The following is a 26,258-nucleotide window of genomic DNA, read 5'->3' on the forward strand; positions in this document are numbered from 1 at the left end:
TTTTCCCTTTTCTTACCAGTTGAAATTCATTCGTAGTTTGATTTTTTGGGGGGTAGGGGGTAGGGTGGTGCTGGGAATTGAACTCACCCCTCCATGATTTTACTATTTTTTATTTTGAAACAGGGTCTTATTAAACTGGTCTCAAACCTGGGATCCTCCTGTCTCAGCCTCCCAAGTACTAGGATTACAAAAGCATGAACTACCATACCAGGCTTACTTTGATCTTGATACAAATATTTTTTCTTGACTGCAGGTTAGGTTTGTAAAATAAACTTCACCTTCTATCATTGAAAATGTTTTAGAAATTCTAATAACCAGGGCTACCATAACATTTGTCACCCAATTCAGGGCACTTATAAGACAAAAAGAGGCATCTTTACTCAGTCAGGACAAGGCTAAACCAGTATGTGTAATACTCTATTAATTAAACTCAGTAATACTATCCTATTGCCAGTATGTAACACATTTAAGTAAAATACTAAGCACAAAAAGCAAATAGTGAAAATAAGGTCAATAGCACTTAATGTGAATTATACCATAAAGTTTCTGATTTTTAATAAAAATTAATATTTCTAAGAAACTATATAAAATTAACCAGGATAAAGTATGTATGAGTCTGTAGAATATTAATCAAAAGAACTAAAATTTGAAAAAGACTATCACTAGTGTGGCCTCTACTTACAAATCAATTCTTGACTAAAAAGTTTGGTTTAAATTTATAAAATAGAATGTGAAGTAATCCTTTGATTCTAGTATCTTTAGCCAATGATCCATTAAAAAATCAAAATGGCTTCACAAATTATAACTGAAGATATAGGAAAATTATTAAGTAATTTACCTGAACCTATGGAAGATAAGCTAGATTCTAGGAAAATTATAATCTGTGAAATTATTCTTTTTCAACAATTTAACCTAAGTATGGATTCTATTTCAAAACTCCTACTTTCTTTACCAGTTCCTTTTATTAATATTAGGAAAGACATTTTAACTTATACTTGTGATGATAGAATTAGTTTTGATATTAATTATTCTTACATCTTAAGTATCTTCTACTTACAAAAAAAAGAAATATGCTACTGCTCTAATATTCCTAGCTTTGTATTCTTTCTATTTCATTTTTATATGACATCCCCATTCTCTTATCTTCTGCCACTGGAAGGGCCCATTGAGTGACAGCCTTTGGGTGATATGCAAAAACTACACACAGAAAAATTTTTTATCTATGGATGAATAATTCCATGTTGCTGGTATAGGACATTTTGCTTTTAAAAATCTTAAAGAGATCAGCAATCCAAAAAATTATTGAGGAGCATCACAGTAGAAGTATATGAGTCAGGAACAAATACATATTCTGGGCAACTAAGAGTATCTTTCTCAGCCTACTCAAAACTACCTGGAGAGAGATAAATTAGAATAAATATTTCTCTTCCTCAAAAGGACACCAGTTTCTCCAGAAGGAAGACTTTATTCAGGTTTTCATTTCTCTTCCTCTTGCCTAGCACTGACATACACAATCTATTTTCTTAGCACTTTTGACATAGTATTTAATTAGTAACATATGAATTTTTAATAATATTTTAGAAGCAAAATCCTCTTCTTTACTCGATGTCTTAGACTATATTCCTATTCATTCTGCTTTCTTGCTGACAATATTTTTTTTTAAATAAAAGGTAATGTTACTGCCATTATTGACAAGCAACTATTCCCAAGTTTTAAAAGATTTTCAGATGAGTTAAAAGCATTTTTTAAAAATGGGTCAAGAAAGTCTAGAGGAAAGACCCTGGCCCACAGAATATTTGAATAATCTTTTCAAATAGAATAAAATATTTACATGCTCTGAAAAATCTAATCTAGGCCTAATTATTTCAGAAGTCCCCGCTCTAATCAGACTCTTATTTGCTGTCTTCACCAGAATGCTTCCCACCTTAAACCTAACTTTATTTTTAGAACTTTCAATCACTTTCATCCTAAAATAAGAAATCCAAGAAAAGAATCTCCTATATATAGCAGAGAAGAGTGATTAAAAGCAAAGATCCAAGGTAGGACAACCCTGACTTGAATTTTAAGTTTTCTATTTATTAACTATATAACTTCAGGCAAATGGCTAAATTTCTCCAAGCCCTAGTTTCCTATGTAAAATGGAGAAAATTATAGTACCTACAACTCATATGGTTATTTTTAAATGGTATGCATATAAACTACATAGAATATCTGACACAAAGTATTCAATAAAGATGCAGTGGCTATGAGAACATTAGTCATGATTCTGTGTTTCTATATTTGCTTATTTTCATTGCCCCTTGCATCTTATGTCTGCAATCATTTACAAGCCTAATGAAGGTGGGGTTATTTAAAAATTATAATCCCCACAGTAGGAATACAGATCCAGTAAAGTAAAACTCACTACTCCCCTTATAAATGGTCAACAGTCAACCTCATTATTTGTATGTCAAAAGTCAAGGAATAAAGCAAAGAAGCAGAAGAAAGATGTCAGTGTGAATATAAGTGTTTCTTTGGCTTGCAAGAACATATTGGATGAAAGTCATAGGACATGAGGAAGAACAAAAAGTTGGGTAAACAACAACTAGAAAAAGCAGAAAGTAGTAATCTTAAAGAGCAAGAGAAATAAAAAAGATTGAAAAAAGTATTTTAGACAAAAAAAGATTCATATAGATGTATTTAGAAAAAAAAGGGCATATTTTAAGATGTGAGAGAAATGGGGATTTGCTGACATAGGGTAGCTTGAAAGACTACAAACAAAAGAGCAAAGCATTTTGCAAGGTAACAAGCATATTACATATGAGAAAGCTAACAAAAATTTCACAAATAAGTGGTATGAAGAGGTATCTGCAAGGCTGGGCTAGCCAACCAAAAATAACACAGAAATGTGCATGCTGATACATGTATATAGCTATATTTACTAATCCTAAATATAATTTAGGGGCTTTAAAAGAAAAATCTATTCAGTTATCACAAGGGGCCATCATTAAGGCTTGCCCCTTTCAAAGATAAAATCTATAGACTAATGAAAACTCTTTAGTTTGTTTAGTTTTCTAATCAATTCTGTATATTAATTTCACAGTGAGTTTCTTTTCTAGTAAAACATTTCTCCAGAAAGAACTACAAAAAAATTTTTTTTCTTTACCAAAGAGAGGTGTCTTACTGGAATCTACTAATAAAAATAAATTTAAAAATCAAAAATAGGTAAATTTAAAAATCAATTCGATTAATATAGGCTCAAAAGTTCCACACCTCTATTGGGTTATTTTTTCCAAATCAAATCAATATGAGCCAAATAAAAAAGAGTCACTTGCTTAAAATTATATCAGATAGTTTACAAGGCTGAAATTTAATGTGTATTCAGACTCAACTATTGCTTACCAAAGAAAGCTATAAATATCATCTGAATTAGCACCAGTCTGGTGAGAAAAAAAAATGTATTGTATCAAACAGACTTGCTGTGATATCTGTTCAAACATACCTGTACCAGTCAAAAGTCCAGCACTCTTCTTTCGTGCATAAGCGCGTAAGTGGTTGGACAGGCTAACAGCACTTGTAAACGTCGTATTGCAATGCACACATGTTCTAAGCTTCACAGGCATACCTATCATTCAAAAGAAAACTATAATCCAGTTCTCACTTCAAAAAGTGAAATTTTCTTAGCTTAAAGGGTGTAGAGAAGTACCATAATAAAGATGGGTTTAGAAACGTTCATTGAGTTAGTTTAACTTAAAATAAGGAGAGGAAAGTAAGTTAACTATTAGTAGTTTGTAGTTAGTATTTAGAGTCAACCCATGCTCTTTGGAAGGTTGGAAGAGGAGTGACTTGAACTTCTTAGCTCCTCTGGATTTAACACCTATTATCACTTTCTTGCAGATTTCTGTGTTACGCAGATCATTTCTTAGACCTAAGAAAATACAATCCTGTGATTTGAATAGCACAGTTCTGTTGAGAAGTTTTAGAAGCTTACAACATTACCAATAAAAAGAATTTAAAAGTCTAGTTGACAAAGTGGTAATTAAAGTGTTTTACCCACAAAAACCGTAAAAAGCTCGATACTAAATTAGGCTTTCTGATGAAGGCTGGGAGAAAAGGTGGTAAAACACACCACTGAACAGCTGTTAGACACAACATTTTATTCAGGGCATTTTATGTTCATTACTCTGAATGCGCAATCAATAATGAAAGTTAATGATTTGAAGTTTTTGCTAAAATCTTTGTGCTAAATAAATGATCAACAAGCTAACATCTTAGTCATCACAGGAAAGAAAACATGTTGAAACAATAAACTCCTAACTTCTTAGACAGCCCTCATTCCCCCAACATGTTTCAACTGGTTTCTTAAACATTACTTTGATAGCCACAAAGTATGCTTTCTTTCTATGAAGAGTGCTACAAGTACTTGGTCAATACAACTAACACATCTTCCCTGCATTTTATCCTTCTGAAAACTACTGACTCTGAAAGACTCTCTTTGTATGAAAGAAAGAGCCCTATTGACCAGAAGTTCAGACTAGATAAGTCATTTTTCAGACCACTTAAAATATAAGGAAATCATCCCTTAAGTTAAAACTGCATTACAAATATTCAGGATATCCCAAAGCCTGTTGAAAGTAAACTTATAAACATTACTGTAATCATATTCATTATTACCCATTGGCCAATAACTATTACCTGAAAACAATTTAGTATGAGATTAAATCTTCAACATTCCTAACCTCCAAAAGAAACAAAAGACTATGTAAACCTTCAAGATTCTTAACCTCCAAAAGAAACTGATGAAAAGACTTAAAATTCTTCTAAACATATATACCAGACCTTGCAATACCAAATAAAGTTTGGCTACTTTATCTGCCACATCATTTGCTAATATATTCAAAATATTCCTTTGAAAGGGAAGAACTACTGGTGCACAAGCACTAAGCTAAATCATCTGTTCTCTTCCATTACAACACTACTGTAAAATCCAAAAACCCAAGCAAACATGTTATATTCTCACAACAGTTCTTCAAAACCAAACTACCCCACAATACAATAAGGAATTGGAGAAAGGGAAAGGACTCTTTAGGTTAATCGTAACATACAACAGACACCAATCCATTCAGTTTAAAGAATCTGTTTTATTTTACCTAAACAGTGGGAAAATCAATAACTAAATATTGAAAACATAACACTCTTGAGCACTGGCAAAAATATGACAGAGTTTTCCTTTTTAGTAATGCTACGCTTTTGAACAACATAAAGCTCCCATCCATAACCATCCTTCAGCCACAGGAAAAAAAAAAAAAAAAAATATTTTACAGACCATCTTTTTATTTGTGGTTTCTTTTGCTTTTGTTCTCACCTTACATTCAGACCAAGAAATGAGGCACAGTGATGATGAGAATCAATTGATGAGTTATACAAAAATGATCAAATGATCAATCTGTTCTACAAAAAAGTAGCTTAAGATTCTAGAAAGAATTTTCCACAAATATTCCACTAAAGAAAGCATAACTGAAATACATGTAAATTGTAAAGATAGTCATAAATGATTGACCTCTTACCTGAGTGCATAGTCAAGTCCATTTTTTGTGGCTGATACATCAACGGACTGTCTTCATTTAATGGAAGAACACATTTCTGTACAAATCTCTTTCTTGCTGTCTGACTATGGATCTTTTGAGAAGAAACAGAATTTCTTTCATCTCCCATCCTTTTATTTTTAAGAAGTTCTATCAATGTAAGAGACTGATTCTTTTTTCCACTGGGCAGTTCAGGTTTTGTTTCATCATATTCATTTAAGAAATTCAGTCCTTCTTCCTCAGATGCAGACACTGACAAAGCTTCAGTCTTTAGGCCATTACGGTATGCTTCAAGAGGTATAACATTTTGAGAGAGAAAGTCATCACTTGATGCAAATTTTTGAGCTACAAATGGTCTGGGAATAATACGACGATTGTTCAGTGCCTTTAAGATTTTTTCATATTTTTCTTCATTTTGCATCATCTCATTCAGAACACAGATTGGAGATTTGTGAGCATCCCATTTGGTCTTTCCGAGTCTTTTCAGGTGGCCTCTAACATGATTTGATAATCCAATTTTAGTATCAAACCAACCGCCACAAAGCTGACAAGTGTGTTCTGAAGTGCTCTCAGATTTCTCTATAGCTAAAAAAACAATTTTTAAGAGTAATATCAGAATTTTTTTTTTTTACAAATTAACCACCCTAAAAATGACTTAACTTTGAAATGTGAAATTATATGATTCTAGTTAGACCAAATTCAAACAAAACTTTCAAATCATCTGGATTTGAACAGATATATTAGCCCAAACTATCCACACGAGAACTTACCTTTTCTAACTCGCTTAACAGGTGTCCCTGTGCCAGTTCTTTTGAAATGTTGCATTTTGTCACTTGTGGCTATTTGTTCTGGTGATACAACATGACGGGCTTCATAACTTAAACCTGCTCTGTGAAGATGTCCCCGGACATGATTTGACAGCCCAACACCTGTTTCAAATGTTGCTGGGCAGTAAGGACATGATTTCTTTTCAAGAGACAAATCAGACCAATGAAAAACAGAACCATGCTTTGACAATGAAGTTTCTGCATTTTCTAAATGCTGAGGATCATGCATCTCATGTAAAAAGCTGTTAGTTCCAGCATCTTCATAATATTCAAAATAAAAGCCATCATTTTGATCATAACTAAGGGCAGCATTTTCTCCAGGCTCTTGACCTTCCACCTTGCTTTTAAATAGAGGAAATAAGTTTACATGTTCTTGATTAAGATCATTATAGTTTTCATCTTCTATGGTCTGTGTAGTGTAGTCACCTAGTTCAACATTATCCCAGGAACTATCATCTTCTGTTTCATAACTATTTTTCTTTTCAGCAGAATTAAGTTTTTGTAAAACAACAACAGTCATTTTATGCAAAAAATCAGGATAGCTATCCAAGTCTTCTCCTCCAGCAGAACTTTCCTTCTCAGATTCCTTAACTGCTCTTTTTACAGCTACACGTCTGTGGTCTTTGAAGCTTTCTGGTCTTTTGGTGTCTGGGTCATGAGGGTCTGAAATAAAACTATTGTGAGAATTACTTGATGATGAAAACAAATGTAAAGAATTTAATGAACTAACTTCTTTTTTGAAAGGCAGAGGATATGATTCACCTGATTTTTTTATCATCCTGTAGTTTTCATATTTTTGTTTATATAAATAGTTGCTATTTGCCTTAGCATTAGATTTTTCTTTTGTTGCTTGATGGCAATACCTGGGTTTTTGGTCAGTGCTTTTAGCCACTGCAGTCTTGTGAGGAGAGTTGTTTTGACTGCACGTGTTTACACCTGACTGGGCAATGCTTTTCCGAGCTTTTTGTATTCTATGTGGCCGTTTATGGAATTTTGAAAAATTGCTCGATTGTGAGCTTGATCCAAATGTTCTCTTTACATCTTGTTTCACAGCAGAGTTCTTTGGAAATGTAGTTGACTGCTGTTTAGTTACTGGTTTAGTGCTATCAATATCTACTGATTCTTCAAGGATGTCACTTTTTCTTTTATCTAGCCCAAGAGGACTACCAAGTGAATCAACACATGATGAGGAATGCAAGTACTCCACATGCTTTTTTAAAATACTTCTGGCTGAAGTGGTAAAAGGACAAACCTTACATATATATGTTGCTGATTTTTTGGATGATCCTATAACAGAGTCTTTCATCAAAGCCTTTTTTTGTGTTTTCCTCTGGGCTATATCAGAATTGGCTACAGGACATTTTACCACTGCTCCATGGGCAACGCCTCGATGGCATTCCAACTCACTTTCTGTTACTGCCATGAAGTTACACTCCTCACAACAATAGTACCTTTTATCTTTTTCATGGGTTTTAGCATGTTGCACAAATGTTTTAGGGCAGTTGGTACCAAACACACACTGAGGACATTGTAATCGTGCACTTCTTCCTTCATCCTGAAGTTCTTTCAATTCACGAATTTCCTCCATCAACTTCTGTCTTCTTTCTTGGTGAATAATCATATGTTTTAGAAGTGAATTGCGATCTCGAAATGTCCGCCCACATTCTCGACAAGCATACGGCCTTGGGACATTAAGATGGCGAAAGTGACTGTTCCCATCTAAATGATACATCATATGCCTATGGAGGTGTTTTTTCTCCCTAAAATTCACATTGCACTTTGTACAAGGGTAGAATGATGGCTCTTCAGTACTGAAAGTAGCAGGCGACTCAGAATCACTCTCTTCACATTTCTTTTTTAAGGTATTTGAAATAAAAGTGCTAGTATGAACAGGTGAACTGTCTTCTCCACATTTATCTGGGTTATAAATTAGATGTTGAAAAGCATCCACAGATTCCAAGTCTTCATCAGCTGATTCAGGCTTCACTTTTGTTAATGTGTACTTCTGTGAGTCTATTGCTTGCACCTCTTCATTCTGTTCCAGAAAATCAACTTCCAGCATTTTTGATTTATTGGGTACACAATTAGAGTCACCAAAGCAATCCTCAGTATAACGTGTTATCTTGCTTACATCCATTTTTCGCTTTCTCTTTTTTTCTAGTCCTACTTTAGAAGGAACTGGAGCTTTATCCACTGTTTCTTCATTAGTCATAAGAAACTGAATAAACTCTTTTTGGGGATCCCAATTTGTATCATTTTCTGACCTAAATTCGTCTGTACCTGAGGAAGTTCCTGTTAATGTATTGACACAATCATCTTTTACCAATAAATCTTCACGATCTTCACCCACCTCTACTTGATTTACTAAAGTGCTATCTGACTTTATACTACTCCCTACTGAATTTTGAATGTCACGACCAACTGAAATAGAGGTAGGTAGTTTTTTAATGGAATGGGTTGGATTCTTAGTATGTGCTACATCTGATAACAAAAATAGAACTTGATGTTGACTTGTATTTTGTGGTGTAGACAGCTGAAGATCACCTGCTCCCTTCAAAGTTGAACAAGATTCTGTTGTTGGCTGATCCACAGGCTGTCCAGTGGTTAATGAAACACTGCCTTTATTCATATTGGAAGTCTTAGTTGAGGAGTGTGAAACTGGTCCATTAACAGTAGCTCCTTTAGGCAAGGTAAAGTTTTCACTAGAAACAGTAGGAGCACCAGCATGAACAAACAGAGTAGACTGGCCTCCACTTAAGGCTTTTTCAGATTTGTCCTTTGATAGTTCTTCTGGCAGAGTCAATGTATTGTTTTTCTGAAATGATGTTTGACAATCTTTTGGTTTATGAACTCCACTGTCTTTCTCTGAGATAAAACTGTTGTCATCTAGGAGTTCTTCTTTAGCACCAGTAATATCGGTGTTTATCTTCAAATCATCCATATTGTTGGCATGCCCATTTAACACATTTAGTCTAGAAAATGGAAAACAGAAATTTAGATTTGCATGGAAAAAAGTACTACTAGAACGTATGGAGAGCTGAAAGTATACATTTTTATTAACTTATTCTACTCTTTCTATCCAGAGCCCAATAATTTCCCATGAGTGAAGAAACATTCCAAAAAATTGAAGCACTTTAAATGTATCTCAAAGGTCAAAACTTTTGTTTATGCTAGGCAATAATTCAATATTGCACATATACAAATTGTCTAGAAAAATGCAACATACACTCAAACAATATATATGAATATACCACAGACTGAAAAATTAAAACTGCACAAATAGCTTGCTAATGAAAATTATTTCACTCAAGCAGGCTTATTAAGGGTAATCATTTTTACTACAGAATAATCTGAATTTTCAAATATTATGCAGAAGTAAGTTTTATCACATAAACTTTCATTCTTGGAGAAAGGTAACAAAACACTACTCAGTAAAAAACTTCATTTGAATGAATATATTTGGTATCAACATCAATTGCTCATGAATAAAATAGTAATTTTTATTTTTAAAATATTTAAGACTAATTTGCTATTAAGATGTTTAATGTTCTCCTAAAATTCTACCAATGCTTTACTGGTTAAAAAATGCTTTATTCATAGATCTGCATTCATTCCTTATTACTTTAATCAAGTTAAAATTAACATCTTAAAAACTGTATATATCAAGCTCCCAAATTCTAGGCTATCTCTACATACAGTTACTCCATTTATGATCTGATGATATATTTCAGAGGCCTAACTTTTTTTTTAATGAAACATCATAAACATATATTTTAGTTTATTTCATATAAAATATGTATGCTATTTAATCATTTTAAGAAGAGAGCACAATTATTTTAAAAGGACAGGAGACTTGTGAATGGAGACATTCATATCATGGAAGTAATTACTGTTCTTACTATGAAGAGTTCCCTGGCAACCTGATCTTATTCTGCTCTTAGAAATCCCACACCAGCCGGGTATGGTGGAGCACACTTGTAATCCCCGTGCTCGGGAGGTAGAGACAGGAGGATTGCGCAGCTTTGAAGCCAGCCTTGCTGGCTTAAGGGACCCTGTTTCCAAATAAAATATAAAAAATAGGCCTGGGTGTAGCCCGGAGGTAGAAGAGTTCCATCCCCAGTACCACCAAAGGAGGGGAAAAAAAAAAAAAACCCACACTGTACTTCTTAGAAAAATATAAGCCCTCTGAAGGCAAGGACTACTACCTTGTCCCCATCATGTGTCTAGAAGCTAGCACACACCACTTGGCAGAACTGCTAAGGCAATATGTGTTGAATGAATAAAAAAAATTTATAAAATCAAAGTAAAAGCTCTCAAATTATAAAATCACTGTTTTTTTTTCCTATGAAATATGGATGGATACTCCATTCTAGTAAGACTTCCACTGTGGTTCTGATTTCTTAACTGAGCAATCACAGCAAGGCTCCCCAAATTTCCATTAATCCTTTATCTACCATTCTAAATAATCTGCTATTTGGCAACCTCAAGTGTTAACTATCACAAGTACTGGCACAGGGCTGGGGAAGTAGCTCAGTGGTAGAGCACTTGCCTAGCATGTGTGAGGCCCTGGGTTGATTCTAGATGAAAGGGAGGGAAGGAACAATATGCCATAAACTTCACACTTCTTTTCTTCTGTATAATAGTTGGTGTTAGTTATTTACTCTCCAAATATTTATCAAGCACTTACCATGTACCAGGAACTGCTCTAGTATTAAGAGGTACAGTAGTAAGACAAAATTTCTGTTCTTGAGATAAAAGCCTTCACATTTTTCTCTTACAGTATTTTTAATTTGTAAATAATACTATTTTAAGACAGTAGGACAGTATAATCCAATATTTAGAAATTAAGGCATTTTAAATAAATTTCAATATTTCCACTATTACAATACCAATTCAATGCTTTGTAAAAACATTAAATCTAATTCAAGAATAAAAGTTTCTAATAACATCTTCCTTCCATAACTTAGAACAAGCACTTATATATGTCTTACTCTTTCCAAAAATGTTTAATTCAACAAATATCACAAACTATTACAAACATCTTTCGTTGACGCTATTTATACCAACAATCATTATTCCTCATCTGTTAGGTTTTAGAATCCTGTTTTAAGATCAGCAAACTTTCACAGTAATAAAAATAGACTTCCAATAAGATCATATTCAATGATATCACCCCAAAATGGTGCTAATGCAGCACCCAGCAGGAAACTCTACATCACAAACACAGAAGTTAAAAATGGGCAGCACATAAACATGTGTTAGGAAGCAGCGTGCAAATGTCAATGAAAAGAAAAGGAAGCTCTGATAATACACTATTACCAATTCCTGATACTTCTCATTAGACAGGAAAAGTAAAATGCCTCCACAGCAACAATTTCAAACATCTGAAATGACATTTTAGAAACTAGTCAAAGATACTTTCTGTTCCTATTTATTATAATCACAGAGGTAGACAAATATATGCTCAGTCAATTTGAAAGCCTATATTAGCTTTTCTCAACAGGAAGCGACGTTGCTAACGAAGTGGTAAATTCAGTGTTAATGAGTGGCTTCACTGTTACCACCTCAGAGGTAAAACCTTCCATGTTCTATGTTCCACCCATCTGTTCTGGTGTTAGAGGTTCAGAGATGGAACAGACGCTTCCCATTTAAAGCAACTTCATTGGTACCCCCTGAACAGCAGGGTGACAAACTATGAGAATATCATGTGGGCTTGGAGGCTGTATCCTCATTGCCAGATTAAGTCCTTTATAAGAGCTTTTTATAAGTTCATATTCTGAAGATTGCAAACTATTTTTTGCTAAAAATGTAGGAAAATATGTATGTACAACAAATACTTGGTTCATAAACCACATCTAGCAAAGAAAAAAAATAAAATTATATAGTTAAAATATATAAAATTAGGACTTTAACAATCAAAAGTTTTCCTTCACACCCACATAAATGAAGTATGGCTTAGCTGCCTGCAATTTAATAATTACTTTTTAGCACATTACGAATCTACTGCATCAGTTAGAAAATATGATTTAAGAAACTGACTCAGTAAGCTAGTATTTCAGGCTCAATTAAAAATTTTCCTGGTTTGTCGGGCGTGGTGGCGCACGCTTGTAATCCCTGTGCTTGGGAGGCGGAGACAGGAGGATCATGCAGGTTCGAAGCCAGCCCCTCTGGCTTAAAATACCCTGTTTCCAAATAAAATATAAAATAGGTCAGGGAGTGTAACCCGAAGGTAGAAGGGTTCCATCCCCAGTACCACAAAAAAAAAAAAAAAAAAAAATCCTGGTTTAATTCCTAACTATTAAATGTTCAGTATTCAAGACTCATACATCAACTGCACTTATATACAATAAAAATTAATGAATCACCAAATTCTGTTGCACTGAATAATGAATCTAGAGTTTTGACATTTATTTCCCTATTCATTGAGAATTATGTAGCATCCAGGTAAGAAAGCACTTGACCTACAAGCTAATTTTATACTATCTCAGTTTTTGAACTACCTTTGTATAGTCAAATATACATTTACAGAGCCATACATACCATTTTAATGTTACACTAACAAAGTAGAGACATATTTGAAGGTAGGCATTATTCATTAAGTTTTTAAAAGGAAAGCTAATAATTAAGAATAAACTATGTTATGTTTTTAGACCCCCTAATTTCCAGTTCAACAAACTCAATGAATTTTCTGTATCAATTAGGAACTTTTTAACTAATGTTTAGACACCAATACTATATCCTTCCCATATAATTACAGAATTTTTCTTTTAACTGAACTTAAAGATGTTCTTTAAAAAAAAAAATCACACACTTTTTAAAAAGCTGCAAATGGGAATTTAAAATCTACATAAAACATATTTCAGTATCTAGGAAATCATAATGAGTTCTACAGCTATAACTGCCTCCAGATATACACTGTGAGCATTAAAAAAAAAGTACAAAGGTCAGATCTGTCTTCAAGATGACAGATCATCACTTATATGCCTCAAGCTAGACTTATTGTCTCAGAAATCTCAAACATCAGTATTTTTGCAAACTATCAGCACTTGCTATAACACCCTCACTACACTACATCTTGAGGTTACTACAGAAGAAATGAGGTGATAATTGCATATTAACATAATTATTCTGTAATCCCTCTGAGCAAGCTTCCTAGGTCACTCAGTAATTCAGATGAGATACAACCTTCCTGTCATCAAATCTATGCTGTCCACTTTCTGTTCATGAATAATTCTTTTTTGGTAGAAAATTAGCTTAATTTCATTCTTTTATGTACATTATTAATTGTATTTGTTGCAAGCAGGTTAACATTTTGTGAGTACTTATTACATAACGACAACCTTTATCATGTAGTATACGTTCATACAAAAGTACAGTACAATTTGCCCTCATTCTACATTAGTTCACTAATAACTGTATCACACAGCTATAAATAAATTATAATGCTGCCCACTAGCTGAGTTATAGTTAGGATCTGTCAGGTTTTCACAACCTTATGTTCATTTTAATTATTCTTAAGAATACATGACAACTTCAGTTAGTAGTATATGAGACTGGGTCAAAAAAAAAAAAAAACAACAACAACCACTGACAACTGTCATCCTAATTGCAAACTAAATCTTAATTAAGTATACTTAAATTACTACAGTATTTAAGCCTGAACATAATATATAAGCATGTACACCTAAATTTTACCCAGTGCCCAAGTCAAAAAACAAAGTGTACAATAGTCGTATTGTCCAGGTAGTTTCTTATTCTGGATGCCATACTGAAAGGAAATACTAAAAAATATAGAGAATATTTATAAATGTATCCAGCATGGGGCAGATTCTGAAAACCATACCATAAAATAAAATGAAGAGGCAATTTCATACATTTAATCTACCAACTAACAATTAACAATTTTTAAATATTTGAAGGCTTGTTGTCTAGAAAGCATAATCAAATCAAATACATAATCAAAGTATTCAAGTCATAAAGTTGTGGGTTTCACCACAAAACTAAGAAAAACAAGGAAAAGGAACACTTCATTTCAGAGCACTGCCTTATGCAACAGTGAATTCGAATTAAAATTTTTCAGCAGGTCTATGTGCCAGGGAACACTAAAAGGGAATATGGAAGCCAGACGTGGTGGTGTTGATGCACTTGGGAGGCTGAGACAGGATCACAAGTCCCCAGCCAGCCTTAGCTACTTAGTGAGGCTCTCCACAAGTTAGTGAGACCCTGTTTCAAAATAAGGAATAAAAAATAGAGGACGGGGCGTGTAGCTTGAAGGTAGAATGCACCTGGGTCCATCCCTAATACTGAAAAGAATAAAAAAAAGTAAAGGAAATATGGAGTTTGCGATCAGGTAGGGTGGTTTCTAAGGTTCCTTTCAATATGTATTATAGAGGCTTAATATTTAGTTATTATTATCATTTAACACTATTTGAAACAATGAGATAAAAACTAGAGTGAGAATTAAAATACTAGACTTTAAACATATTATCTAAATTTACAATCATCTAAAATAACCCTTTAGTCAATCATAATGTTGATAAATTGATCCCTGAGCAATGAAAATATTCTGAGGCTACAAAACTATCCTACTAATTAAGCCAGTTTGGTTCTAATGGCAATACAAAAAAGTAAGAGTCTAAACATCTGTAAAAGATACAAATTACAAACAGAAAAATAAAATACATTGGGTACAGGATTTTACTACCAGTAGCATGTGGCACTGCCATGACAAACCAAATTACATTAAACTTGTTCAATGGTTTTGTTCCTGATACCATGTACTGTCCTCATTACCAAAATAATACAAATAGTAAGGTACTAATAACACAAGATGATTCTTACCACAAAATATGCTAAACATAATCTGACATATATTAAGAATTGTGCTGCCTTATGGTAAACTGATGGAAGTAATTTTGCAAGGGTGATGGTGGGGGGAGGGTTAAGTCTACACAAACACAAAATTATGTAACAATGAGAATCAATAGTAGTAGAAAAACAAATGGTTGTTTACTAATCAGAAGTTAAGTTCCCTAAGGAAGAATTCTGCAAATGGGAGAGGCAAGGCAACAAATACAGTTGCAAGTAAAGGAGAAGACTAAGTCATATCAGGCATGGAATGGCTGCTCATTGTGTTATTGATCCTCTGACGTAGTCAGAATAAGGTAAGTGATCATGTCACCTTGATAGGGTGAATGACACAGGCATGTGGTTCCGTATCATTTTACTTTGGGTCTTTTGGTTTTCTTCAGTTTATGATGGATTTTTACTTTATGTTCAGTTTTGTGGTATTTTATAAATACTACAAAAGAAGTAAGAGTGTTAAAAGTCCTAGGAAGCTGGGCATGGTGGCACACCCTTGTAATCCTAGTACTTGGGAGGCTGAGACAGGAGGACTGTAGGTTTGCAGACAGCCGTAGCAACTTAGTGAGGCCCTCCACAATTTAGTAAGACCTTGTTTCAAAATAAAAAATAAAACAGGGCTGGAGTAGAGCTCAGAGATAGTGTCCCTGGATTCAATCCCCAGTACCACAAAAAGGAAGAAATAAAAGTCCTAGAAAAACAAAGCATATGCTTACACAAATAAAATTAAATCAAATCCTTAGTAGCACACACACAAAAAGTTAAGAATGTACTTGAAAAACTTAAAAGAATCTTCAAAAGTTCTGCTGATGAAACTTCTATCCCAACCATATAGATTCCACAAGATCAAGGAAAATTAAAGTATACACATAAAAGTTAGTGTCATGACTACAAATGCAAATACTGCCAACTTCAAAGAGACTTCTGACAACAGATGAAGAAATGATTTGTGCCCTAACAGGTTGCCAGTGTAGATGAAACTATTTCATTTTGGGGAAAAGGTGACCCAACAGAATATGTATCAGCAAAAATAGTATATCTAGCCTAATCACTTGAATGTAACAAATATATGCTAGTTTCCTTCTTCTAATACTCCAATAATTTAACAAACTCACAGAAAGTAAAAATTTCACATAAATATCTAAATGTACAGTTCTTAATTTTTTTAGATTTTAATAAAGTAAATCTCTCATTATAAAAGTTCCATTAATTCTTGTTTATCACATCATTATATCATATTTAGAAAATAAAGTTGTTGCTGGGCATGGTGGTGCACGCTTGTAATCCCAATACTTGGGAGGCGGAGACAAGGAGGATCCGGGTTTATGGCCAGCTTCAGCTACTTAGTGAGGCCCTCTGCAACCTAGGGGAGACCATGTCAAATAAAGAATAAAATATATAAAAAAAAATTAGGCTGCGGGTGTACCTCAGAGGTACAATGACCCTGGGTTCAATCCCCAGCACCACTGAAAAAAACAACAAAAAGAGCTGTTATATGCAATTGAAAGTAGAACAGAATGAATTATTTCACTGATTTACAATTTTATTCAAAGGGAAGGTTCAGAATGCAAAAAATAATTCTGTAATCCTATAAAAATCTTTAATAAATAGTAAACCTGAATTATATAAAACTAAACTTACCTATTCAAATATATGTATTCAGCAAGGAAAGCAAATTAAAAAACGAAAATAGGAAAGTGAGATTCTCTTTCAGAAGTAGAAAAAGTTTTATTTTTATTCAATTTACCTTTTTTTCCGAAGTCAATAAAAATCCAATTATTTTCAAGACTCCAAGGTAACCACTACTTTATAATTATCTTAATTTAGGATAGTAAAACTTCAAATAAAAGTAATTTACTTTCCTTAAAATAAAGTTTACAGCTGAGTATGGTAGTATGTGCTTGTAATCCCAATACTTGAAAGACTGAGCTGAGAGTTCACAGCCAGCCTCAGCAATTTAGTGAGGCCTTTAGCAACTTAGTGAGACCCTGTTTCAAAATTAAAAATAAAATAGACCTAGGAGTATAGCTCAGAGGTACACCTGGGGCCAATCCCAGCACAAAAAAACAAAGAAATCATATGAAGGAAGAATGAAGTCATAGTCAGAAGTGGCAAGTTTGAACAGTTAAGAGACTTTGCTGAATGCATGATTTCAACTTGACCTAATTTATAAAACCAAACTAAACAACAGGACATTACTATTTTGTAATGGGTACACTAAAGGATATATGTATAACTGATATTTCAGAAAATTTTTAATTATTATTAACACTACTAATCAGTATGTTCCACTGGGTTTTGTTTTGTTTTTGTTTTTTTGCTTTCTTCTTTACTGTACTGTGACCTAACTAGGGAAGCATATATAGGATATGGGTATATAGAAAACTGCTATTAATAAAAAGCAGTATGTTATGTCCCCAGTAATACAGGTCATATATTCTCTTCAAAAGGAGAAGGTCCTGTGAGGCAAAGAAGCCTCACAGAAGAGAAATGACTTTAGCTAAATTTTATAGTATAGTGCCCAGAAAACCCTCCTTTGTTTTGTTTTTTGTTTTTGTTACTGAAGGTTGAACACAGGAACATTCTGCCTTTGAGCTATAACCTCAGCCTTATTTTTTATTTTATTTTTATTTTGAAACAGGGTCTTGTAGGTTGATGAGAGTCTCACTGCTGAGGCTGTCTTAAAACCTGCAACCCACCTGTCTTCAGCCTCCCAAATACTGGAATTATAGGCATGCACCACCACGCCCAGCTTGAGAACCGCTCCACAACTTCTGCTCTGAAGCAAAATGGTGTTCATTCATCAGCAAGAGGCACAAAACTTACTCATAAATCTGAGAGGGTTACAAGACAATGTACATAAAACTTGAAGCATAGGGCCTGACATTTAGTAACTACTCATTAAATGTTAACTCCCAGCCAGGCGTGTTGGCGCACGCTTGTAATCCCTGCGCTTGGGAGGTGGAGACAGGAGGATCGCCCAGGTTCGAAGTCAGCCTCGCTGGCTTAAGAGAGCCTGTTTTCAAATAAAAATACAAAATAGGTCTGGGAGTGTAGCCTGGAGGTAGAAGGGTTCCATCCCCAGTACCACCAAAAAACAAACAACAACAACAAAAAATGTTACCTCCCAGCACCCTTATCCCATTAACTTATTTCTTTTAGGGAATGATGACACTGAATTTTTTTTTTACTACTCCTATCTAAATCTGTTGGGGAAGCCAAGACCCAGAATTATGACCAGAACATCCAGGGAAATAGAATATTTTAGCACCCTAGGAATATGCACTATGACAAGTATGTACTCTGACTCTGGGAGAAGCTTTACCACTCCCAGTATATAATAAACAAGACAAATAGGCAGAGGCTAAAGAGAGAGTACAGCAGGAAGTCTCTGGTGGGAAAAAGCAAGACTTCAGTGAAATAATATTCAGTAAGCAATGCAGGGAACTTTGTGCTATAAGAAAAAGGGCATAAAGTAGACCCTTAAGATTTAACAATTTCTGATTCCTTATAGTCTATCAAGAATATGAATTTAACTCCCCTCTCATAAAACCCCAATAAAATAAGAGAGTGAGAGAGAAAAAAGAGAGCAGATAGATAGATAATAGATATTGGCAGATAAAACCACAAACTTGTACAGACAAAATCAAGGGCTCCTGGAAAGAATAGAAATGGAAAACTAAAATCAGATTTTATACAAAAGAATATGAATCAAGCCAGGCGTGGTAGTGCACGCTTATAATCCCCGCATTTGGGAGGCTGAGACAGGAGGATTGTGGTTCGTGGACAGCCTCAGCTGCTACTTAGTGAGGCCCTCTACAATCTCAAAAATGTGTCGAATAGTTTGGGGCATATGAAAATGGCTAAAATTAGTGTGCTTAAGAGTATTATTTTAGAGAAGTTAGACTTTAATTCTTAAGAGTGAATGAAATCACAAATATTTAAATGTATGTTAAAATTATAAAGTTAATCATTAGAATGAAGTACATATATACTTAAAATCCTCAGATTAAACTGGTGTGCTTTTATTTATTTACTTATTATTATTATTATTATTTTTTGGTGGTACTGGGGTTCCTGGAAGCCCTTCTACCTCTGGGCTACACTCCCAAACCTATTTTTACATTTTTATTTGGAAACAAGGTCTCTTAAGCCAGCACGCGCGGGCTGGCTTCGAACCTGCGCGATCCTCCTGTCTCTGCCTCCCAAGCGCGGGGATTACAAGCGTGCGCCACCACGCCCGGCTAACTGGTGTGATTTTAAAAAAAGAAACACAATTTGCTCTTGGGAGGAGAATAACAAAAGCATTTTGAAAAGAAAAACTGCTGACAATAACAGCAAAACCCTCAATGGATGAATCAAAAAACAGAGTGGATATGGCTAGAATTGAATAAACCATTCTTTCAGAGCAAAGTTCTTTTCTAAGAAGGGTAGAGAAAAAATTAAAAGTAAAAAATACAAGAAACATACAGAATTGATTCACAAGGTTGAAATTACCAAAATAGAAACAGGGAATGGAGTAAAAGTCACAACAGAAAAATGTCAGAGTTCAAAATCCATAGCAATCTCCAGATTAACTGGGCTCAGCAGGATGAAGAAAAACTTGACAAATCCCAGGGAAATTTCAGAACTATAAAAATAAAGGAAATATTCAATTTATTTTCAGAAAACAGAAAGTGAAAGAAACCCCTAACTACCTACAAGGGAATAAAAAAAACCATAATTCATCTTCATATTTTAAGAGCAAAGCTTATGTGTTAGCAATACAAAAATGTTTGGAGGTGAAATAACTGAAGCAGGGGTCTAACCCCATCAGTGGACATATCAATCGATGGATAAATAATCTGAATGGTAGATAGGGTGTGGCTGGAAGAAGTAGGTCACTGGGGGCATGGCTCTGGGGACTCCATCTGCCCCTGGTCCCTTCCTCTTGCTCTGGCTGCCCTAAGCAATTTTCCTCTGCTATGCCCTACTGCCTGGATGGTCTGGCCTTAAAACAGCTAACTGAATCTCTGAAACTATCAACCAATGTAACCTTTCCTCATCTGAGTTATTCTTGTCAGGCACTTTGGTCACAATGATGAAAAGCTAACTAAAACACAATAGATATCACAAAGGTTGCGAAGCATGACACCTAGACTCCTTACTATATAACAAGTGCTTTAGTGTCTAAAAACCTTTTGGGACCTAAATTAAAAAAAAAAAAAAAAGAGGTTTGAGAACACTATCTTCTTCATGGAGAGTATCATGAAAGCAAAGCAAATAATAAGGAAATTTAAAGGCTACATAGTTTTAGTTCTTTGAAAAATAATTCAAGATTCCAGTGTGTATCTGTCTGTCCCTCCTACTCTATACTTCATTTTCTCCCTTTCTCATTCAGGTCTCCCCACTTCCCAGTCTTAAAATTAAAATTCAGAAGCACTAAGGTAAACAGTGCTATATATGAACAGATTTATTTGAATTTTAAAAGTGAAGACAGGCCAGGCATGCTGGTGCTCCCGTGTAATCCCAGTACTTGGGAGGCTGAGACAGGAGGATCATAGGTTCATGGCCAGCCCCAGCTACTTAGTGAGGCTTCCCGAAACCTGGTAAGACCATGTTTAAAAAGAAAGAATAAAAAATAGGGATGGAGGTGTAGCTCAGAGGTAGAATGCCCCTGGGTTCAATCCCAAGCACAAAAAAAAAAAAAAAGTGAAGACAAGCTTTTAACCCTTGATTTAGCCACAGAGCTCAGCTTTCTTAATAACATATTTTCTATATATTGAAAGAATTTATTGTGTAAAGAGTTTAACAAAATTAGACTTAAGGTATATATGTAAATATATCATATATACAAGTAATTGGGCTGAGAGGCTGAGGAGGTGGTATAGTTCTTGCCTAGTGTGTTCAAGGCCCTAGGCTGAATCCCCAGTTGTGTAGAACCCCACACACAAACACAACACAAATAGGTAATTATTTTAACTTGTACCAAAATACCAACTTAAAAGTGCCATAGCTTCCAAAATTCTTTTAGGGAGTACACAAAGAAAAGTTTGAATACCACTGACCAAATCCATAGAATTCTCTAAAACAATTAAGACTTTTTTTCAAATCACAAGTGGAAAAATCTTACTATACATTATGACCACAGAGAAATTTCCAACAGTAATAGAAATCATTATAGACCATATTCTCTAGCAACTATGCAACAAATCTAGAAATTACATACAGTTAGAAATGATTAGTAAATTAGAAAAAGATCAGAACAAAGCATCCAAAATGAAACAAGATAAACACAAGAATTAAAAATGTAAAAAAGGGAGCCGGGCGTGGTGGTACACGCTTGTAATCCCAGCATTGGGGAGGCTGAGACCAGAGGATCGACATTCGCAGACAGACTCAGCTACTTAGTGAGGCCCTCTGCAACTCAGTGAGACCTGGTTTCAAAAAAAAAAAAAAAAAAAAAAAAAAAGACAAGGCAGAGGGTGTAGCTCGGAGGTTGAATGTCCCTGGGTTACATCCCCCCAGACCCGCAAAAAAAAGGGGGTGGGGGGGCGGCAGAGGTAGATGCTTGTAATTCCAGTACAGGAGGATCACAGGTTCATGGGAGCCTCAGCAACTTGTGAGACCCTCCATAACTTAGTGAAACCTTGTTTCAAAAATAAAGAATAAAAAAAGAGGGCTGGGGATGTGTAGCTCAGAGGTAGAATGTCCCTGGATTCAATCTCCAGTACAGAAAAAGAAGAAGGAGGAGGAGGAGGAGGAGGAGAGAGGAGGAGGAGGAGGAGGAGGAGGAGGAGGAGGAGGAGGAGGAGGAGGAGGAGGAGCCAAAAAGGACATAGTAAAAGATCTAGCATACATTTACTTGGAACTCAGATGAGAACAGTATAAAAGCAATATTAGGTATACACACACACACACACACACACACACACACACACGTGTGTGTATATGTGTATATATAATGGCTGATAATTTTCTAAAATTAACAAAAGACATCAACCCACAACTTCTGAGAACACCAGGAACTGTCAAGGTAGACAATTTTTAAAAAAATACATATACTATACATGCATTTATGACATAGATACTTATTATATACTTACTATATACAGTAAAACCAATGACAATAAAAGATGAAAAAACCTTTAAAGCAAAGAAAAAAGAATAAAAGATATTTAAAGAAACAATAATTAGACTAAGAAAGAAAAACGTTTTCAATGTCTTATAAGGCTTTCAGCTAAATCATGATGTCTACTGTCAGACATAAGAATATCTTACAAAACATTCGCATTAGACAAGGTAATTGTGTATGTAAGTAAACTACTAAATATTCTTCTGCTCACTAAATGAGTATTTTCTTTAATTTTATCTTTAATTTAATTTTATGCTATCTCCTTTAATTTTAGGATTTATCCAAGCTTCAGTACTCCTTACCTACAGACTCTAAGACTTATGATGGTGAATTTTAAAAATGCAGAAAAATGTAATATACTAAAACTTACAGGATGCAGCAAAAGCAGTATGCAGAGAAAATTTTGTAGCTATAAAACCTACAGTTTAAAAAGATCTCAAATTAAAATCCTAATATTACATTTTTCAAATTACAAAAGAGCAAAATAAACCCAAAGCTAGTAAAAGAAAGAAAAATATGTTAGAGATGATATGAGATTAGAAAAATAGAGTTTTCTCTTACCAGTTACAAAAATCAACTCAAAATAGATTAGACTGAAATATAAGACCTAAAGCCATCAAACGACCAGGAGAAAACATAGATGAAATGCTTCAGGTCATTGGAATGGACAAGGACTTTTTGGACACCCCCTCCCCAAAGCACAGAAAACAAAAGCAAAAAGAGAAACAAAAGGAATTGCATCAAACTAAAAAGCAAGAGAATAGAGAGACAACCCACAGAACTGTTAAAAAAAAAATACTGGCAAACTATATCTGACAAGGGGTTAAGACACTCAAAAAATTCAGCAAAAAAAGTAATTAAAAAGTGAGCAATAGACCTAAATAGACATACTTCTCCAAAGAAGATATACAAACAGCCAACAGGTACAAATGCTGAACTTCACATCAGGAAAATGCAAATCAAAACCACAAGAGATACCATCTCACTCCAGTAAAAATAAGTAGTATCAAAAGACAAAAGAGTGCTGGTCAGGATGTAGAGGAAAGGCAACCTTCCACACTGTTGAAGGGAATGTTAATTAGCCATTATGGAAATCCACATAGAGGTGCCTGAACAACTTAAAGCCTGGTGCAGAGGTAGGATCACTTGAACCAAGATATCTGAGTCAGTGGACAACACAGCAAGTCTCTGTTACAAAACAAAACAAACAGAACTACCATATGATCTAACTTTCTTACTCCTGGGTATGTATGTGTGTATATATTTCACTTCTCCAAAGGAAATGAAATCAGTGTGTCAAAGAGATATCTGCACTCCATGTTTATTTCAACACTTCACAATAGCCAAGAAATGGCAACAATCTAAATGTCCACCAACTCAAAAATAGATTTTAAAAATGTGGTAGAAATATACAAGGAAGTACAATCCAGCCATAAAACGAAAGAAATTCTGCCATTTGGTACAAAATGGATAGAACTGGAAACCATTATGTTAAGTCAAATAAGCCATGTACAGGAAGAAAAGTATCTCATGATCTCACTCATATGTAAGATATAAAGAAATGAGTGATGTATACCTGTATGCCTCTACCATCTTGTGCATTGTATATTAAGATACATGTACATTTAAGATGTATGATCACATGCACAATAAAAAATAAGAAAAATAAAATAAAAAAGTTATCTCAGAAGTTGAGAGTATAACCATCATTACTAGAAGAGGAGACTAGAAGGGGGAAGGATGGGAAAAGGTTGATTAAAGAGTACTAAATTATAGTTAGCAGTAAGTAGTTTTAATATGTCACTGCACAGTAAGGTGACCATATATAATGATAAAAATTTCAAAAGCTAGAAGAAAGGATTCTGAGTGTTTTCATCATAAAGAAATGATACACAGGGCATAGTGGTGCACTTTTGTAATCCTAGTACTTGAGAGGCTGAGACAGGAGGACTGCAGGTTTGAGGACAGCCTCTCACCAACCTGGTAAGATTCTGTTTCCAAATAAGAAATAAAACTGGTCTGGGTATAGACTGGAGGTAGAATGCCTTTATGTTCAATTCCCAGTACCACAAAAATAAAATAATAAAAGATACATATTTGACTGGGCATATTTAACCTGATTTAAACAGTACACGGTACCTGTTGTGTTTGTGTGTACAATTTTTAATAATTTAAATTTTTTTAAAAAATCAGTGAAATATAGGTCAGGCATGGTGGTGCACTCTTGTAATCCCAGCATTTGGGAGGCAGAGACCGGAGGATCACAATTCTCGGACAGCCTCAACTACTTAGCGAGGCCCTCCGCAACTCAGTGAGACCCTGTTTCCAAAACAAAACAAAACAAAAAAAACAAACAAACAAAAAAAAAACATAGGGGTGGCCGGACGTGGTGGCGCACACTTGTAATCCCCACACTTGGGAGGCTGAGACAGGAGGATAGCACAGGTTCGAAGCCAGCCTCAGCTACTTAGTGAGGCTCTCAGCAACTTAGTGAGGCCCTGATTCCAAATAAAATATAAAATAGATCTGGGAGTATAGCCCGGAAGTAGAAAGCCTCTGGGTTCCACTCCCAGTACCACCAAAATAAAATAAAATAAAATAAAATAAAATAAAATAAAATAAAATAAAATAAAAACATAGGGGTGGAGGTGTAGCTCGGGGGTATAATGACCCTGGTTTCCATCCCTGGTACCCCCCAAATCAGTGAAATAAAAATTTGATTCTTTGAAAAGATCTACAAAATTAACAAAGAAATTGATTCAGAAAAAAATAGAATGCAAATTATTATTTTAAAAAAGTGGAAGCCGGGTGTGGTTGGCGCTCACTTGTAATACCAGTACTTGGGAGAATGAGACTGGAGGATCTCAGGTTCATGGCCAGCCTCAGCTACTTAGTGAGGCCTCTACAACTTAAGACTCTGTTTCAAAATAAATAATAAAAGCCGGGTGTGGTGGCACATGCTTGTAATCCCCGCACTTGGGAGACTGAGATAGGAGGATCCCACAGGTTTGAAGCCAGCCTCACTACTTAGTGAGGTTCTCAGCAACTTAGGGAGAGAGACCCTGTTTCCAAATAAGGTATAAAATAGGTCTGGGAGTATAGCCTGGAGGTAGAAAAGGCCCCTGGGTTCTACCCTCAGTACCCCCCCACAAAAAATCTAATAAATAAATAAATAATTTTAAAAAAAGGGCTGGGGGTATAGCTTAGAGGTAGAATTATCTCCAATACTGAAAAAAAAGGTGAAAACCTTACTGCAGAATTGAGAAAAATTAAAGATTATTAGGGTACCATGAACAACTAGATAATCAACAAATTAGCTAATCTAGAAACAAACTACCAAAACTAGCTGAAGAAGAAAAAGAAATTCTTAAAGAATCTATAATAAATACGGATTAAATCAGAAATAAAATAAACCACCCTCAAAGGAAAAGTCTCTCAAAGGACCTGATGGTTCTCCTGGTAAATTCTATGGATGAGAAGGGAACATGTCCTAATACATTTTATGAGCTCAGCATTCTGCTAACAAAGATGCTAAAAGAAAACTATAGACACTTATGATTATAAACAAAAAATCCTCAAAGCACATTACTTTCAGGAAATAAAAATGAGAATCAATAAATGACATGGTATGAAAGTAAAAAGTTTTTGTACAACAAAAATAAGAGCATGTAAAGAACTCAAAAATTTAACACTAAAAGAACAAATAACCCCAAAGCCAAAAGCAGGCAACTGCTTTTGTAATCAACTGAGCTGAATAGACATTGCCTAAGAGAAAAAATAAAAATGGTCGACAAAATATATGAAAAAATATTCAACATTAATAACCAGGAAAATGCAAATCAAAACTACACTGAGATTCCATCTAACTCCAGTGTGAATGGCAATCATCAA

At 34.6% G+C, this 26,258-nt stretch overlaps 1 protein-coding gene across 3 annotated transcripts in view; it reads right to left on the reverse strand.

The window, feature by feature from the left end:
• The window catches only part of ZNF644 (zinc finger protein 644), a gene marked incomplete at both ends in the record, with an annotated part of 55,178 nt that overhangs the window by 10,459 nt on the left and 18,461 nt on the right, over positions 1–26,258 (reverse strand). Inside the window, 3 exons of one of the 3 annotated variants that reach the window (XM_080691748.1) lie at positions 5,547–6,149; positions 6,335–7,054; positions 7,154–9,363. In XM_080691748.1, coding sequence (XP_080547874.1) covers positions 5,547–6,149; positions 6,335–7,054; positions 7,154–9,363 — 3,533 coding nt within the window. Of the gene's footprint in view, positions 1–3,481; positions 3,605–5,546; positions 6,150–6,334; positions 9,364–26,258 lie in introns of all 3 variants that reach the window. The other 2 variants (XM_080691746.1, XM_080691747.1) reach the window with 2 other exon arrangements.

Source organism: Muscardinus avellanarius, assembly GCF_963383645.1.
Source record: "Muscardinus avellanarius genome assembly, chromosome: 3".
NCBI lineage: Eukaryota > Metazoa > Chordata > Mammalia > Rodentia > Gliridae > Muscardinus > Muscardinus avellanarius.